At 46.0% G+C, this 19017-nt stretch overlaps 2 protein-coding genes across 2 annotated transcripts; both read left to right on the top strand.

Annotated features, from left to right (window-relative positions):
- Positions 1-221: 221 nt before the first annotated feature.
- LOC104981665 (glutathione S-transferase Mu 1) lies at positions 222-6873 on the top strand. Its single transcript, XM_010830894.1, has 8 exons — positions 222-323; positions 761-836; positions 1266-1330; positions 1630-1711; positions 1816-1916; positions 3016-3111; positions 3199-3309; positions 6333-6873. The coding sequence occupies exons 1-8, from the start codon at positions 288-290 to the stop codon at positions 6420-6422; spliced, it is 657 nt and encodes a 218-aa protein (XP_010829196.1). The 5' UTR covers positions 222-287; the 3' UTR covers positions 6423-6873.
- A 5100-nt stretch (positions 6874-11973) lies between these two features.
- On the top strand, positions 11974-18207 carry LOC104981666 (glutathione S-transferase Mu 1-like). Its single transcript, XM_010830895.1, has 4 exons — positions 11974-12060; positions 12148-12258; positions 17980-18047; positions 18134-18207. Coding segments are annotated over exons 1-4 (234 nt in total). The 5' UTR covers positions 11974-12006; the 3' UTR covers positions 18135-18207.
- Positions 18208-19017: the final 810 nt, after the last annotated feature.

Here is a 19017-nt window from a genome sequence, read left to right as displayed (position 1 = left end):
AACCAGGCTGCCCTCAGCGTCCTGGTGTCCAGAGCTCGGCTCCCGAGTTTTGAGGCTGGAGGGGGAAATGGACTATTTCGACTGCCCTGGGCGCAGATGCCTCGTTGAAGAGTCCGGGGTGCCCCGAGTGCCAGGAAGCTTCGGAGATTGGGCAATAGTTGGGGGCGGGGCGGAGAGAGGCGATGGGGCGTGGCCTCACTCAGGCCACACCCAGACTTGACCCAGGCACCGGATAAACTTCCAAATCAACGGTGCAGAGCTGGAAATCCGATCCACAGACGCTGACTATGGCGATGACCCTGGGTTACTGGGACATCCGCGGGGTGAGCGGGGGTCCGCTAGGAAGGGTGGGATGGAGGCGGGCGGGGATATGCTGCGCAGTTGGGGACCGGTAAGCCAGAAATGTTTTCTGCTCGCTGCAGCCTAGCCCCTTCGCACCACCGCCTCCTTCCCAGGTGTGTGTGTGTGTGTGTGTGTGTGTGTGTGTTCGCACCGCTGTGTGTTTGTGTGTTCTCACCGCCGCCTCCTTCCCAGGTGTGTGTGTGTGTGTGTGAGTGTGTGTGTGTGTTCGCACCGCTGTGTGTTTGTGTGTTCTCACCGCCGCCTCCTTCCCAGGTGTGTGTGTGTGTGTGCGCGCGCGCGCGTGCGCTCAGAAGTGGGTGGATAGGGGGAGAGGGTTGGGAGTATGGGAGGGACTGGAACAGTGAAAGTTTTGCAGTCAAGACCTGACATCTGCCCTGTGTCCTGGCATCTCTCTCAGCTAGCCCACGCCATCCGCCTGCTCCTGGAGTACACAGACTCAAACTATGAGGAAAAGAAGTACACGATGGGGGACGGTAATGGCATCCTTGTCATGTCCTGACTTCTGCTCAACTCATGCTGGTTTGGTGCCAAGCATCCCATGTCCTGACCCCTGTTGTTCACGTCTATCGCCTTCCACCAGCTGGAGCAGGGACCTGCCCCTTCCTGAACCCTTTAGGGTGTAGCTGGCCTCCAAGGAAGGCTGTGAGAGTCCGCAGCTGGGTCCTATATCAGCCATTGGCACAGGCTCCCTTTAGTGCTTACCTAAATCCTTTGTAAGGATTACTCATGTAGTTTCAGGAAATTTCTGTTTGTTTTTCCCCTCAAAGCTCCATGTGAGATTAGTGATTCAGATTCCAGATCCACCAGTTCAGGGGCATCTTGCCCCTGACTCCTTTGTAGGTCCCCTCGGAAGGAGGGTTGGATTCCTGGGAGGTTGTTTCACTGCATCTTCTTTTTCTCAGCTCCCGACTATGACAGAAGCCAGTGGCTGAATGAAAAATTCAAGCTGGGCCTGGACTTTCCCAATGTAGGTGCAGGGGCTGGGGGGCTGGGAGGGGGAGTGGACAGTGTCTCAATCCATCTCCTTTCCTGGCTTAGAGGTTTCAGGAACAGGTGCCTTCTGCTCTGTCTCTCAGCTTCCTGGTTCTCTCCCCTGCCCTTCAATGATACTCTGTGTCCAGCTCGTCCCTCCATTTTATAGCATATTATCTAGTGCCTACCATGGGGCAGGCTCTGTGAGTGCTAGGTTTCATCTCTGCCCTTCCTCAAGTGACCAGATGCACTGAGCCTGGTGGCCCACCTCACCTGGCCTTGTTGTTCTTCCAGTTGCCCTACTTAATTGATGGAGCTCACAAGCTCACCCAGAGCAAGGCCATCCTTCGGTACATTGCTCGCAAGCACAACATGTGTGAGTGGGGCTGGGGTTGGGGGCAGGGATATAGGTGGCCATGCCCTGGGCTGGGCTGGGCTGGGAGGGGATACTGAGGGTGAGTCTCTGTTGTGTGGGTACAGGTGGGGAGACAGAGGAGGAGAAGATTCGCGTGGATGTATTGGAGAACCAGACTATGGACACTGCTAATGAATTGGCTATACTCTGCTACAACCCTGAATTTGTGAGTCTCCTCCCACTGATCTGGGCTGGATGTGCTTTAAAAGGAGACTAGATTAGTTTATCCCTTCTACACAGATCATTTTGTGATTTGATCTCCTTGGAGCTACTGAGCTGGTCTATATGGAGTCCCCTGAGTGATTCTCATAACATAATTCAGGATATAGAAGCTCTGACTCAGTTCTCCCCAATCTAAGGATAGAATCCAGACTCCCCAAGGTGGAAATTCAGTTCCTAGACAGGATATTTACCTTGTTAGTGCAATGCCTCTTCTTCAACATCTCAGGCATAAACCCATTTTGCCCGGTGGGCAGGGCTGGGTCTACATTTACATAGTCAGGATCTGTTAAAGTCCTGACTGTGAGTCCACTCCTGCTGAGTTGGACAGGGTCCTATCTACACTGGTCCTTTTGCCATTTAAACTCCTTGGAAACTACTGATTCACCAAGCTAGTCCCTACAGAGTTCTGAGAGTGACCCTCAGAACTCCCAGTGCATGAAATGCAACCTTGGACTCAGTTCCCATCAATCTTAGGGTAGAGTCCAGCCTCCCAGGGTAGAAATTCACATCCTATATTGGTGTTTATGAGTTCAACCAGTGCCTCCTCCTTGGCATCTCAGGGATCAGGACATGTGTCCAGTGGGCAGCCCAGGGTCAGACTTTATTCCTTTCCTTCCTTCCTTTCAGCTCCCAATTCTTTCCAACTGTCCAGGCATCCAGACCATTCTGTCTCCCACACTGGAACAAAGGACTTCTTTCGTAGTTATTTTAGTGTTGATCAGCCTGAGGTCTGAGGCCTGAGCTCTGCCAAATCTCACAGAACTGCTGGTCTGACCCAGGGCAGGTGTCTGGAGCTGACTGGTGACAGGGTCAGGAACAGTGTGGTTTTGGCCTTTGCCTTCCCATTACCTCTCACAGATGGGAGGTAGTACCCATAGGAGTCTGATGAACACAGGTGGGTTGAATGGCAGGTGGGTGCCAACCCAGGTTCAGTTGGGGGACATGGCTCCTCACCTGGCAGCTGGGATCAGAATCATCCCCAGGAGGCCTGCTCTGCCAGGGAGTCTGTGTCTGAGGGCAGTGACAGCTGTTTTGTGTCTCAGGAGAAACTAAAGTCTCAATACTTGAAGGAGATCCCTGGAAAGATGAAGCTCTACTCAGAGTTTCTGGGGAGGAGGCCTTGGTTTGCAGGGGACAAGGTAAGTGGGATGGCTTTAGGGGAGGGAGAGCTGTCACTTTCCTGAGGTTCAGAGTTTGGTGCACATTCATGCTTTGTCTTTCTGCAGCTCACCTTTGTGGATTTCCTGGTTTATGATGTTCTTGACATTCACCGCATATTTGAGCCCAAGTGCCTGGATGCATTCCCAAACCTGAAAGACTTCATCTCTCATTTTGAGGTACTCTCCTGATCGTCCTACTATTAATACATCTCTTTTCTCTACACTCTTCTCCCTGCAGCTTTCCTAATTGGAACTGAAACCAAGTATAAGCTAAGCTAAGTCACTTCAGTCGTGTCCGACTCTGTGCGACCCCATAGACGGCAGCCCACCAGGCTCCCCCGTCCCTGAGATTCTGCAGGCAAAAACACTGGAGTGGGTTGCCATTTCCTTCTCCAGTGCATGGAAGTGAAAAGTGAAAGTGAAGTCTCTCAGTCGTGTCCGACCCTCAGCGACCCATGGACTGCAGTCCACCAGGCTTCTCCGTCCATGGGATTTTCCAGGCAAGAGTACTGTGGGATACCATTGCCTTCTCTGAAAACCAAGTATAACTAGCATTTATTGAGAACTTGGTTTATGCCAGGTTTTCTGCTCAGGACTTTACATACATTGTATCAGATTTGATCTTTGCCTTATTTCTACAAGGTAAAGAAGTATCACCTCCATCTTAAAGACAAGGAATAAGCCAAAAGGATGTGTAATTTCTGATGGTCACAGAACCAGTACAGGCTGTGCTGGGCTCCCAGTTAAAGTGTCTGGATTCTATGGGCAGCAGTCAATGGCTCTCCGTTTCCTGTGTGGAAGAGAAAAGCTCAGGTCCTTTTGTTGTCTGGGCTCAGAGCTCTGGAAAGTGTGGAGGAAGCAGAAATCTCAGGAGTTTGGATGTGGCTGGCATTAGTTGAGTTGAGGCACAGTAAGAGTGATCTTAGGTGTCAAAGACATAATGTTTTTTCCTGATCACCCAAGGGCCCTGCGGCTTATTGGCTCCCTCTCTGGGGTTGTACCGAGATTTCCAAGAATGTAATTCGTTCTGGGATTTTCTTCCATAGGTAGATGCCTTCTTGGGAAGATCTTATCTTGTCTCTATAGTAGGCAGTTTCCTTCCCTCTCTTTCCTTCTTCCAGTTACTCATAATCCTGTCTCAGAGACAGGATGGTCCATTCATTTTAAGTCACATTCACCGATCTGACCGTCTTCTGTATGAGGCACTGTGTCAGGCACAGGAGGGATACAGAAGTCACACAATCCTGGAGTCCTAACTCTGGGGCTCAGTGCAGCTGGAGAACTTCAGGAACCCTGAAGCTGTGTGGTATGGGTGGAACGTCCTTGGTTCTGAAGGAGCACAGCCTGACCTCACCTCCCAGCTCATCGTCACCCTCAGTCAACTATTAATAATTGGAGAGCAACAAAGAGTTGAGATGAGTGCCTGGGAAGGAGGATGGGGACAGATGTGGACTGCAGTGTGTGGCCTGTGGGCCCTGGGCTGTGGGGTACAGTCAGCCCTAGGTCTGGAACTCCTGGGAACTCTGGGTCTTGAGAAGATGGTGCACAGGTACATCTGAGTGTCTCACTGCCTGGGTGGCTGTAGCAGGACTGGGGATGAGGTAGGTCGGGGCCCAGTGAGAGTGGGCTCAGGTCCCAGCCAGGAGTTGGATTCTGTCCTTTAAGTGGAATAATTAGAGCCTGGTCTTGCTGCTTCTCACCCTCCTATCACCTTTCTTCTGGGTTTTGCTGAGTCATTGGGTGAGATCTGGTGTCTTCTGCAAGCTGCTCATGTACTTTCTGAGGCTCTTTGTTGTGCTAGGGGTCCCTCTGTGGGCAAAGCCTGGAGTCTCCCTCTTCGAAAGAACCAGGTTTGTGTGCAGGAGGAAAGACAAGCCCTCCTGTGGGGAAATGGAGGAAGGGAGTGCTTTGCCAAGAGCACAGAGTTGGAGAGAGAGCCAGCTGTGTTCCATGCTATCACTTTCTAGTGGCTTGAACGTGAGGAAGGTACTTAACCTCTGTGATCCCGTTTCCCCCCAGATAAGGACACACTAACCATTCTTAGGTTACTTCTGTGGAGGTTCTCAGTTGTCACATATACCTCAGAATTCCTGTAGTTCTCCAGCTGCACTGAGCCCCAGAGGCCGGGCGCCAGGATTGTGTGACTTCTGCATCCCCTCTGGGCCTGATACAGTGACTCATACAGGGGAGAGGCTCAGATCAGTGAATGTAACTTAAAATGAATGTACGATCCTGTCTCTGAGACAGAATCATGAGTAACTGGAAGAAGGAAAGAGAGGGAAGGAAATTGCCCACTATAGAGACTTCAAGGTACAACCCTCCCTGATGTACTGAGGGTCTCAGCATTTTTTGGCAAGAAAGTTTCAGGTTTGTTTGTTTGTTTGTTTGGCCAAGATGTGCAGCATGTGGGATCTTAGATTCCAGAGCAGGGATCAAACCCAGCCCCTGGCAGTGAAAGCATGGAGTCCTAACTAACCACTGGACTGCCAGAGAATTAATGCCCAGCAATAAAGGATGTTTAAATTAAGATAAATATATATTTATATTTTAGGTATAATGCTATTGAACATTTTACAGGCTACAGTATACTATAAACAACTTTTACATGCCCTGAGAAACCAAAAAAGCTATGTGACTCGCTTCACTGTATTGTGGGCATCTAGACCCAAACCCTCAATACATCAGGGAGTTTGATTTTTTTGCCACAGTAACATCAAAGATCCCTGATCACAGATCAACATAACAAACACAATCATAATGAAAACGTAGAAATATTGGGAAAATCACCAAAGATGACACAGAGACAGAAAGTGAGCAGATGTGGTTGGAAAAATGGCATCAGTTGACTTGCTTAATGATGGTTGGCACAAAGCTTCAGGTTGTAAAATACACAAAACGTGTGAATCACAGTAATTTGAAGTGGACTGGAATGAGGGATGGCTGTGTTTTCTCATCTCTGGGTATATACAAGCAGCTAACACAGCCTGTTCTCCATGTGTGGCAGGTCTTAGTAAGGTACCACATTAGTCACAGGAAACTGAAGAGGTAACTTATCAGAACTGGGGACCCTAGGAAGATAGATTTTTGCTGATTGCTTCACTCCACAAGGAAGGGTTGGACCAGGGTTCCAACTCAAAGTCTGGAGTGGAATTGCATGAGCCCCAGTGGGGCAGCAGACCTGACCTTTTTTCCACCCTCAGGGCCTGAAGAGGATCTCTGCCTACATGAAGTCCAGCCGCTTCCTCCCACACCCTGTATATTCAAAGATGGCTGTGTGGGGCAACAAGTAGTGCTCTGGACGGCAGGAGATGGAGCGAGGAGCCAGTGCTGTGTGTGGAGAACAGCTGGAGCTTCCTGCACCCCGGAACCAGATGTCTTGTTTTCTCCTTCTTTCTTTCCATTTGTCGCACTTAGGTCTTATTTGGCCCCAACTCTTTCCCAACCCCATTCATCCAGGATCTTTAAGCTCTATAGCACCCCACTCTTCTTCAGTGAAGTCACCCCCTGACATTATGCTTTCTGCTCTAAAGCCAACCAGATCATCCTTCCTTTCCATGTTGCTGGGTTTTTTTTTTTTTTCTCCCCTGCTATGAGTAGCCTGACCAGATCCCTGGCTTGGAGAGCTCAAGCCTGAGCCCCCAGCACTGCCCTGAAGACCAGAATAGGCCTAGTGTGCAGGCCTTGCTCTCCCAGTGTGGGCTCTGCCCAGCCCTGCTGATCACCAATAAAGCCTTAACCACACCTGCTATGTCTTATCTTTTTTCCTCCTGACCATCTGAACTGTCTAACTGGCCCTGCTGCTTCCTAGGGATGGAGTGGTGACACTGGCAGTGTCTGGGTGCATGGGGATCCTGTCTGGTAGTAAGATGTTCTGAGACTTCTTGTTCCCATTTCTGAGGCCCTCAGAGCAGGAGTCCTCAGAGGGCTCCTTCTACTAATAGAAGGGAGGCCTCTTCCTGAGCCTCCATCTCTCATCCATTTCTCCTCCTTGTTAAGAGCTCAGGCGCTCTCTGTTGGCTGCTGCGCAGCTATTATTCAGGACTGTCTTTCTGGGTTTCTTCCTCATTTTCTTAGCTACCCGCGAGGTAAATTTCTTTAGTCCTCACATATCTGAAGATGTGTTGCTAGTGTACACTAAAGTAATGTTTTTGTTGGTTATACAATTCTAGGATAAGGACCTTCAGGCCTCTGATGCAATTAGACACAGCTAGAATTAAGCCTTGTTCACGGGATGGGTGATGCCAGTCTCTCTTGAATATCCAGTCTCTCTTGAATATCTGATGGATACATATATTTTTTAACTCAAGGCACTTGCTTTTCAGTTCTTGCCCGTGTGAGGTATCCGAGTCCAGAGTCTATATAGAGATCTTGGGGCTGTTGTGTTTTCACTTCACATCCTTCTATGAGTATACTAAGTTTCCTGGTCTCCTTTTTATCAGGCACCATTCATCACTGCTTTGCATCCTCTGGAAGTAATTTCAAATCACACTGTCCAGTGGTCTGCTTAAGAGAAAGTTTCTAGGACCTCAGGAGTTCCCAGACCATGCTACCATAAATAGTTGTTTATTTTGGGGTCTAGTATTCAGTCAAGGCTCAGTTGGGAGAAAATATTACAAATCACAAAGGACCTTTATCCAAAAATATTTAGCTAAAAATATAACCAATGAAAAAAAAAGGCCTAAGTGGCTTTTTGGCCGCATCATGTGGCTTGTAGGATCTCAGTTTCCCAACCAGAGGTTGAACCCAGGCCCTGGCATTGAAAGCCCAGAATCCTAAACACTAGGCCACCAGGCAACTCCAAGGCCCAAGTCTTGATTGGGTATTACAAAAGAGAATATTCCAAAGGCCAGTCAGTATATGAAAAGGTGCCCAACAATATTGGATTTGGGGAAGTTATGAACACAGTTAATCCAATTATATACTCACAGAAGCTAAAATGAAAAGGATCAACAATTGTTCACAAATATGTGCAGTAACTGGAACCATCAGTCACTGCTGGTAGAACAACCACTTTGGAAACCAACAGCACTTCCTGGAACTAAACATAACATCTACCCTATGCCCCTGGAATGCCATGCCTTGTTATATACTAATGGGGATGTGTGCGTATGTCTTCAACAGACATGTACCATAGTGTTCAAAGCGGCTTTATATGAAAGAGCCAAGAACTGGCAACTTTCCAATGTCTGGCAATGCAAGAGTGGACCAATAAGCTGTGATATGTTATATAAGTCCATCATCAGATCAGATCAGATCAGTCGCTCAGTCGTGTCCTACTCTTTGCGACCCCATGAATCGCAGCACGCCAGGCCTCCTTGTCCATCACCAACTCCTGGAGTTCACTCAGACTCATGTCCATTGAGTCAGTGATGCCATCCAGCCATCTCATCCTCTGTCGTCCCCTTCTCCTCTTGCTCCCAAATCCCTCCCAGCATCAGAGTCTTTTCTAATGAGTCAACTCTTCGCATGAAGTGGCCAAAGTACTGGAGTTTCAGCTTTAGCATCATTCCTTCCAAAGAAATCCCAGGGCTGATCTCCTTTAGAATGGACTGGTTGGATCTGCTACAAATTCATTATTCATATGATGGAGTATTACATGATATATATACATATGATGAAAATATTATGAAGGGCTACTGCTACACACAATAACATGGATGACTCTCAGAGATACAATGTGGACAACAGGATGTAGACACCAAATGCACTTACCACATCCTTCTATTTACATGATTATTAGTAGGCAAAATAAGTCCAGGGTAACAGAGGTCAGCTGAATGGTGAGCTTGTCTTTGTTGAAGAGATTGTGCGGGGCTGGAAATGTTCTCTATCTTGACCCAGGTGGTGATTCCATAAAAATATACATATCTAAAAACCCATTGAGTTGTCCACTTAAGATGGTGCACCTTACTGCTTGTGACGGACATAGACATGGTCTCATTGTTATATTGCTTATGTTTTTCTTTATCATCAGTCTTCCCTGTAGGATATAAATACCATGAAAGCAGGCATTTCTGTCTCTTCTTGTTCCTGGTCTTACAGGTGTTTTTATACAACCAGAACAGCACCTGGAAGATACTGGGTGTTCAATGAAGAGTTATTAAGCTAGTTGTATTTAATATTAGGGGGATCACTTCAAGTATTCACTTGATTTTTACTTGTGCCTACTTCTTTGGGTACATGTAATTTGTGTGTACATACATTTTTAGGTTCTGCTCTTTTTTCTCTTAAGGTTTCCCTTAAAAATCTATACCTATTAGCCATACATTTGTGCACATACTACTAAATAGTTCCTGGATCCAGTAGATAAAGTGTAATTTGCCTAGTCAGTCACTCATTACTGGGCAATGTGGGGTTTCCTATTTTTTACTTTTCCTTACGATAGTGTCATCTTAAACTGATGTTTTCCTCTGGTTTGTGGCCTTTATTTGGTAGATCCCCTAGCAGATACTAGAAGGCAAAATGTGAGAATGGTTTTAAGCTTTAATAGCAGACTATTTTATTGCTCTGTAGAGAGAGTAACTTACTTGATGGTGCCCCCAGCAAGGCACGTGGGCCTCTTTTTCCTGTACCTTAGGCACTTGGGGTGTCACAATTTCATTGTATGCTAATTTTATGGGCTCATTATCTACCCTGCTGTTTCCGACCTTTACATTTTTCCAATTGTTTATTGGCTGTGCATGTTTCCACTTGCTGAATAAATCCCAGTCTATAAATCTCCCTGTGTCCTATGCTCGCCCCATTACTCATTTAGTTCTGGATCACAGTTAAAAGGTGAAGTGATGGTAGTCACAACCTTTTTTTAATGGGCAAAGTGGAACTCATTGTGGTTCTATTCTAGCTTATTATCTAGAGCAAATGAACACACACATTGAATATGATAATAAGTATGTTTTTAAAGCAAAACATAAGAGCTAAAGCAATCTGTTTTTACAGGACTTATGAATTAGAGGGGACTAGCTGAGACGCCTTATAAAAGAACTCTAAGTAGGTTTGGAGAAAAGAGATCCTCTTTTCCACTGGTCAATCTCCTTGACATTGTCATTATTTTAAGGACTTTAAAGGGCAAGTCGTGTCAGTCTGCGTGTTTTGCCAATTTGATGTATATGAGTGTCTCTGGAAGGCCTTGAGTGATGGGCCAGCAGTGGTAATTGAGATACACTGTGGTCCTGTCCATCACCAATATCCTTGTGTGGCAGTCACTAGATGCTTACATATTCAACTTTCGATCACCCTACAAGGGTGATAAAAACAGGTCTCAGTCTAGACACTGAGTTCGCAGTGACTTGTTGCAAATTTCTGTACAATCTTCTCAGTCATGTGGGGTTTTTATTATTATTATTTTGTTTTTCAAATTTCTTTTCCTGTTTCTCAGCGCCAGGGAGGTTTCCAGCTGTGATTCTAGAGGCACGGCCAGCCAACCCAGCCCTTCACCTTTGGTGTAACGGGGTTGCTCCACCTCTGTTTCAGCGCCACCCCACTGGCCCAGGGCTGGAGGATGGCCTTTAGACTGTCACAGGAGCTGTGGACCCCAGTGCCTGGCTGTGGGGAGCGTGGCCGTCCAGTCTTCTCCTGAGCACACCACTGCTTTTCAGACACAGGTGTCCTGGTGACCGCCTGACCCAGCTCCTCCAGTCTAAGTGGACACCTAAGCAGGGCTGTGCTGTGAGAGCTGCACCAAAGACCTCCCCCAAACTTGCCCCTTGGTGGACACGGTTTAACAATCCATTCAGTTCTTCCCGGTGTAGGTTTGAAATTTTTCTTCTTAGCATTGTTTCTTATTTTCCATATTTTTCACCTTGAACTTAGTTTCTTTTCTAAAATCCTGCAGCCCTAGTTTGTCTGCATTTCTTTATTCAAAGTAATATAAGTAGGCAGTTTTCTTTTCTGATATCCCACTTGGCAGATTCTTGTTAATGTTTATTTTCATTTTCTTATTTTCAAGTGAAAAATATATTCCTTTGTTTGGCATATTCTAAGCTTACACAGACAACATTTAACAATCTTTAAAAAATTAACATAAATTAGGACACATTGGCACGACTGAGCGACTTCACTTTCACTTTTCACTTTGATGCATTGGAGAAGGAAATGGCAACCCACTCCAGTGTTCTTGCCTGGAGAATCCCAGGGGCGGGGGAGCCTGGTGGGCTGCCGTCTATGGGGTCGCAAAGAGTCGGACACGACTGAAGCGACTTAGCAGCAGGACACATTTAAATCTTACTGTTTGTATTTATTTATACGACATAATTTAGTATTCTGAGGTTATTCCACATAGAATTTCTGTTAATTCACTAGAGAGTTCAGAATGTCTGTCAGCACTAGAGTTGGAGGGAATTATGGAAGGCCATGCAGGAGATCAGAGGCTGGACTTTTTGACTGGATACTGGACACTATATGTTCTGATGTCCTGCACCGTGTTCTCTAAAATATTAGAACTCGTCAACATTTTATAAGCAAGAGAGAGCACGTGTGAATCCAGAAGATGCGGCTGCATTGACTCTGAATATCAGCAAGGCAACCACTGGCTGCGTCACACCCTGCATCACTCTCCAGTTTGAGACACCCAGGGCAGGTGTCTGGAGCTGAGTTAGGTTAGGAACAGTGTGGTTTTTGCCCTTTGCCTTCCTATTGCTTCTCACACATGGGAGGTGGTACCCATAGGAGTCTAGTGAACACAGGTGGGTTGAATTGCAGCCCAGGCACCGACCCAGGTTCAGGCGGAAAACATGGCTGCTCACCTGGCAGCTGGGATCAGACGCAGCCCCGGGAGGCCTGCTCTCTGCCAGGGAGTCAGTGTCTGAGGGCAGTGACAGCTGTGTTTTCCTTCAGGAGAAAATGAAACCTGCATAATTGGAGGGAATCCCTCTGAAGATGAAGCTTTTATCCCAACTTCTGGGGAAAAGGCATTGGTTTTCAGGGGAGAAGGTAAGTGCGGGGGCAGATTTGAGAGCCAGGAGTTCATTTTGCCCAGGTTCAGAGTTTAAAGCCCATTCTTGCTTTGCCTTTCTGCAGCTCACCTATGTGGATTTATCTGCTTATGACATCGTTGACCTGCACCACAGATTGGAACCCAAGTGCCTGTATGAATTCACAAACCTAAAAGACTTCCTCAACCGCTTTGAAGTAATTCTCCTGGTCTTCTCACTATTTATATCTCTTCTGTCTTCTCCATGATACTTTCTTAGTCTCAGGGCTAAAAATTAAGACTACCTACCATTTATCAATGATTGATTTATACCAGGATATCTGCTGAACATCGTACATATATTGTGTTTCATCTTTGCAGCATTTCTACGTGGTAGAAGAATTATCACCTCCATCTTTTTAAATTAATTATTTTAATTGGAGGATAATTTATTTACAATATTGTGGTGGTTATTGCCATACATTGACATGAATCACCCATGGGTGCACATTATCACCTCTGTCTTATAGTAAGGAATTAAGTTGAAAGGACAGTAATTGCTGAAGATCACAGACAGCCTGTGCTGGGCTCCCAGTGAGAGCATCTGGCTTCTGTGTGCAACAGTCAGTGGTTCTCTGTTTCTTGTACTGAAAAGAAAGGCTCAGGTCCTTTCCTTGTCTGAGTTCACAGCCCTGGACAGTATGGAGAAAGCAGAACTTTCAAGAGATGGTATGCAGCTGTGAGTGATATAATGAGACACAGAAGGATTGATATCAAGTACCAAAGACGGACACAATTTTTTCTCCTGGTTCCTGGGGAGCTTAGCAGCAATCATATCCCTGCCTGGGGTTGTATTATGATTCCTAGGACTAACTGGGGGCTTCCTTGGGGGCTCAGTAGTAAAGAATCTGCCAGCAATGCAGACCCAGATTCGATCCCTGGGTTGAGGGGGATCTCCTGGAGGAGGGCATGACAACCCACTCCAGTATTTTTGCCTAGAGAATCCCATGGACAGAGGAGCCTGGTGGCTGCAGTCCATGGGGTCGTACAGAGTCAGACACGACAGAAACGTCTAAGCAGCAGCCCCAGGACTAATTGACGCTGACATTTGAAAACATAGGTAGATACCCATGTGGAAGTATTTTTCTTGACACCTCTTATGGTGATCACTACTCTTCCCTTTCTGTCTTCCTTTCCTTCTTCCTTCCAGTTACCCCAGATTCTATCTCAGAGATGTGATAGTACATCATTTTAAGTCACATTCACTGATCTGACCCTCTCCTGTGCATGAGGCACTGAATCAGGCGCAGGGAGTCCTGGTGCCCAACTTCTGGGGCTCAGCGTAGCTGGAGAACTATAAGAACCCCAAGCTGTGTGGTGTGGGTGGAGCCACCTTGGTTCTGGAAGAGCACAGCTTGATCTCATTTCCCAACTCACCACTGGTACCCTCAGTCAACCAACTAGAGAGCGACAAAGTCTGCTTTATGTCAGGTTTGGGAATTTGAAGCTCTAGTCCAAAAGATTTTCAGCCTACAGTCTGCTTTCTATTCCCCCTCTCCATCATGGAATCTCCTTTCTCAGCTAGTTCTCATCAGTTCTGGTTCGGTCCAAGCTGATCCGCCTTGGGGATCATTCAAGAGTCATCTGGATCATCACCCAGACGACTGCCTGGAAGTGAGTTGGAGACAGATGTGGGCTGCAGTGTGTGGCCTCTGGGGCCTGGACTGTTGGATACAGGCAGCCCCAGGATCTTTGGATCCTTGAAACTCTAGGGGCCCAGTGAGACTAAGCTCAAGTCTCAGGCCAGGCAGTTGGACTTTGTCCTTTAAGAGAAATAATTAGAATCTGGTACTGAGCTTTATACTTTTCTATCAGCTTTCATCCAGGTTTGCTGAGTCATTGAGTACAGTGGTCTCTTCTGCAAGTTGTTTATGTATTTCTGAGCCTCTTTGTGGTGCTAGGGGGCCCCCTGTGGGCAAAGCCTGGAGCCTGTCTCTGATAAAAGTTATGTTTATAGTATATTGTAATCTTTAAAAAAAATTTTTTTTTCTAATTTATTTATTTTTGGCTGTGCCTGGTCTTCACGGCTAGGCTGGCTTTTCTCTAGTTGTGGCAAGCAGGGGCTACTCTCTAGTTGCATTGGGCAGACTTCTCACCGCAGTGGCTTCTCTTATTGCTGAGCACGGGCTCTAGGAACGCAGCTTCAGTAGTTTAGCATGTGGGCTCAGCAGTTGTGGCTCCTGGGCTTTAGAGCACAGGCTCAATAGTTGTGGCGCCTGGGCTTGGTTGCTGCATGGCATATGGGATCTTCCTGGATCAGAGATGGAACTTGTGTTTTTTTGCATTGGCAGGCAGATTCTTTATCATTGAACCACCAGGGAAGCCCCTACTGTAATCTACAAAGTGTGCAATAGCATTCAGTTCAGTTCAGTTCAGCCGCTCAGTTGTGTCCGATTCTTTGCGACCCCATGAATCGCAGCACGCCAGGCCTCCCTGTCCATCACCAACTCCTGGAGTTCACCCAGACTCATGTCCATCGAGTCAGTGATGCCATCCAGCCATCTCATCCTCTGTCATCCCCTTCTCCTCCTGCCCCCAATCCCTCCCAGCATCAGAGTCTTTTCCAATGAGTCAACTCTTCGCATGCGGTGGCCAAAGTACTGGAGTTTCAGCTTTAGCATCATTCCTTCCAAAGAAATCCCAGGGCTGATCTCCTTCAGAATGGACTGGTTGGATCTCCTTGCAGTCCAAGGGACTCTCAAGGGTCTTCTCCAACACCACAGTTCAAAAGCATCAATTCTTCGGCACTCAGCCTTCTTCACAGTCCAACTCTCACATCCATACATGACCACAGGAAAAACCATAGCCTTGACTATGTCTACAAAAAGAATGTATTTTACCTTAATTTAAAATAGTTTATTGCTAAGAAATGCTAACCATCATCTGAGCATTCAGGGAATTGTAGTGTTTTTGCAATTGTTGTTGTTTAGTCACTAATTCAAGTCCGACTCTTTGTAACCCCATTGGCTGCAGCACACCAGTCTTCTCTGTCCTTTACTATCTCCTGAAGTTTGCTCAATCTTGTGTCCATTGAGTCAATGATGCCATCCAACCAACTCATCCTCTGTTGCCTCTGTTGCCCTCAATCTTTCCCAGCATCAGTCTTTTCCAGTGAGTCACCTCTTCACATCAAGTGGCCAAAGTATTGTACCTTCAGCATCCGTCCTTCCAATGAATATTCAGGGTTAATTTCCTTAAGGATTGACTGGTTTGATCTCTTTGCTGTCCAAAGGACTCTCAAGAGTCTTCTCCAGCACCACAATTTGAAAGCATCCATTCTTCAGTGCTCAGTCTTCTTTAGGGTCCAACTCTCACATCCGTACATGACTACAGGGAAAACCGTAGCTTTGACTATAGTGACATTTGTCAGCAAAGTGATGTCTCTGCTTTTTAATATACTGTCTAGGTTTGTCATAACTTTCCTTCCAAGGAGCAAGCGTCTTTTAATTTCATGGCTGCAGTCACCATCTGCAGTAATTTTGGAGCCAAAGAAAAGAAAATCTGTCACTGCTTCCACTTTTTTCCCTCCTATTTGCCATGAAGTGATGGGACCAGATGCCATGATCTTAGTTTTTTGAATGTTGAGTTTTGCAATAGTAAGATCAAATGATCACAGACCACCTTAACAAATGTAATGATTATGAAAAATTTGAAAATGGTGCTATAATTACCAAAGTGTGACAGAGACATTTAGTGACCTTTAGTGAGCAAATAAATGCTCTTGGAATAAATATTGGTGATATACTTACTTGATGCAAGGTTGACACCAACCTTAGTTTGTAAAATAAACAATACCTGGGATGCACAATTAAGTGAAGTGTGATAGAACCAGAGATGCCTATACATCACCCTCTCTGGTGGATATCCTCAGAGTGGAGTCTCCGTGTGTGGTAGGTCTTAGTAAGATAGCACATTAGTTAGAGGAAACTGAAGGGGTTGAGTTCTGACCACTAGGGATTGCAGGAAGACTGTGCCTTCTGTAACACTTGCCCCCACAAGGAGGGGCTGTACTGGGCTTACCAACTTGGGTATCTGACATGGAGCTGCTGAAGCCCCAGTGGGGCAGCTGATCATGATCCGACTTCCTTTTTCTCATCGTTATGGTCTCGAGAGGATTTCTGCCTACATGAAGGAGCCAGCGCCATGCTTGCTGCACCAGGGCCCTGGAGAACAGCTGGAGCTTCCTACACCCCAGGACCAGATGTCTTGTTTTCTCCTTCTTTCTTTCTGTTCGTCCCCACTCAGGCCCTATTTTGCCCCAACTCTTTCCAATCCCATTCATTTAGGATCTCTAAGCTCTACAATACCCCATTTTTCTTCAGAGAAGTCATCCCCTGATGTTATCATTTCTGCTCTAAAGCCAACCAGATCATCCTTCCTTTCCATGTTTTTTTTTTTTCCTGCTGTGAGTAGCCTGACCAGATCCCTGGCTTGGAGAGCTCAGGCCTGAGCCCCCAGCACTGCCCTGAAGACCAGAATAGGCCTAGTGTGCAGGCCTTGCTCTCCCAGCATGGGCCCTGCCCAGCATTGCCAATCACCAATTAAGCTTTAACCACACCTGCTATGTCTTATCTTTTTTCCTCCTGACCATCTGAATTGTCCAACTGGCCCTGCTGCTTCCTAGGGATAGAGTGGTGACACTGGCAGTGGCTGGGTGCGTGGGGATCCTGTTTGGTAGTAAGATGTTCTGAGACTTCTTGTTCCCATTTCTGAGGCCCTCAGAGCAGGAGTTCTCAGAGGGCTCCTTCTACTAATAGAAGGGAGGCCTCTTCCTGAGCCTCCCTCTCTCATCCATTCCTCCTCCTTATTAAGAGCTCATGGCTTTGTAGAGCTGTGTGTCTTAGCAGGGCTCAGAGTGGTGGGAATGCCTAGTGGAGAGAATAGGATTCGTTTCCCTTTATAGTGCCTGGCTTTATCACATCTGGAATGTGTCTAGGGTCCCATCTCCACTCTTTTCTCAGATGCCTTCAAGGCGCCTTCTGTTGGCTGCTACACAGCTATTATTCAGGACCTTCTTTCTTGGTTTGCTTCCTCATTTTCTTGGCTACCTAGGAGATAAATTTCTTTAGTCCTTGCATATCTGCAGATGTATTGCTAGTGTACATTAAACTAACATTTTGGTTGGGTATAGAAGTCTAAGACGAAGATCTTCAAGCCTCTGATGAAATTAGTCAGAGCTTCTAGAATTCAGTGTTGTTCATAAGAGGGCGATGGCACTCTTCCCTGAATCTCTGGTGGATGGCTCTTAATGTTGGTGACTCTACTTTTAGTATATGTGCTTCTGAAGCAACCACAATATCCATAACCCTAAAGACGTGGCTGTATTAATTAAACCAATAACTTAAACTGGTTTTCATTCATTAAATATTAAATATAGTTTTAAAATTGGGGACAAGTTTCTGTTACATTTAGAAATATTTAATTTGTAAACACTTTTAAGTCAATTAAATAGAATTCTTTTATTAATTAATTTTAATAATGCTATTCTGAGGGAAAAGCATATCATATTTATAATGTGCACAGACAAGCATACATCTAGATAGACACAGAGATCTTGCAGTTTTATTTTAAAACTTAGTTATGGGGATTTCCTGGTGGTCCGGTGACTAAGATTACATGCTCCCAATGCAGGGAGCCCAGTTTTGATCCCTGGTCAGGGAACTAGATCCCACATGCCACAACTAAGAGGTCACATGCTACAATTAAGCCCTCACACAGCCAAATAAATAAATGAAATATTTTTTAAAAGTAAAAAAAAAAATACTTAGTCATGAATCAAGTATTGTAAATTCACTAATTTATAAGCTGGAATAATTCATTTACACCTTGAATTTAAAGAAAGACCTATAACTCTTTCCCCTTTTTTTCTTCATTTTTAGGTTCTACTGATGGACCCAAGGCTGCTGTTTCAGGCAATATGGGCTGTGTTTACAGGTCTCAGGACTTGGTAAGAATTATAATCACAAGCTTTCTCCTGGGAGCACTTCTGTTCCCTCAAGTTCGGAATCTGTAAATGTTTTTCTCTAATTTCAGAAACAAAAAACCAGTTTGGGAATGATGAAAGAACCCTATCCTGGCCAATTTGGGGCAAGATAAGGACTTTCAGGTATTGGCTGTGTACCAATTGTACACAAAGCCAGCTGGAGTTCTAGTGGGCAGCTGCCAGCCCCGGAGCTGATAGACTTTCAGTTCAGTCACTCAGTCGTGTCCAACTCTTTGCGACCCCATGGACTGCAGCACGCCAGGCCTCCCTGTCCATCACCAACTCCTGGAGCTTACTCAAATTCAGGTCCATCAAGTCGGTGATGCCATCCAACCATTTCATCCTCTGTTGTCCCCTTTTCCTCCCGTATTTAATCTTTCCCAACATCAGAGTCTTTTCAAATAAGTCAGTTCTTCCCATCAGGTGGCCAAAGTATTGGAGTTTCAGCTTCAGCATCAGTCCTCCCAATGAATATTCAGGACTGATTTCCTTTAGGATTGTTGGTTGGATCTCCTTGCAGTCCAGGGGACTCTGAGTCTTCTCCAACACCACAGTTCAAAAGCATCAGTTCTTTGGCACTAAGCTTTCTTTAGTCCAACTCTCACATCCATACATGACTACTGGAAAAACCATAGATTTGACTAGACGGACCTTTGTTGGAAAAGTAATACCTCTGCTTCTTAATATGCTGTCTAGGTTAGTCATAGCTTTTCTTCCAAGGGGAAAGCACCTTTTAATTTCATGGCTGCAGTCACCATCTGCAGTGATTTTGGAGCCCATAAAAATAAAGTCTCTCACCGTTTCCATTGCTTCCCCATCTATTTGCCATGAAGTGATGGGACCAGATGTTGTGATCTTAGTTTTCTGAGTATTGAGTTTTAAGCCAACTTTTTCACTCTCCTCTTTCACTTTCATTGAGGCATTTTAGTTCTTT

This window comes from Bison bison, unplaced genomic scaffold (genome assembly GCF_000754665.1).
Source record: "Bison bison bison isolate TAMUID 2011002044 unplaced genomic scaffold, Bison_UMD1.0 scf7180017864519, whole genome shotgun sequence".
Lineage (NCBI taxonomy): Eukaryota > Metazoa > Chordata > Mammalia > Artiodactyla > Bovidae > Bison > Bison bison.
This window is presented reverse-complemented; position numbering and strand designations above follow the sequence as displayed.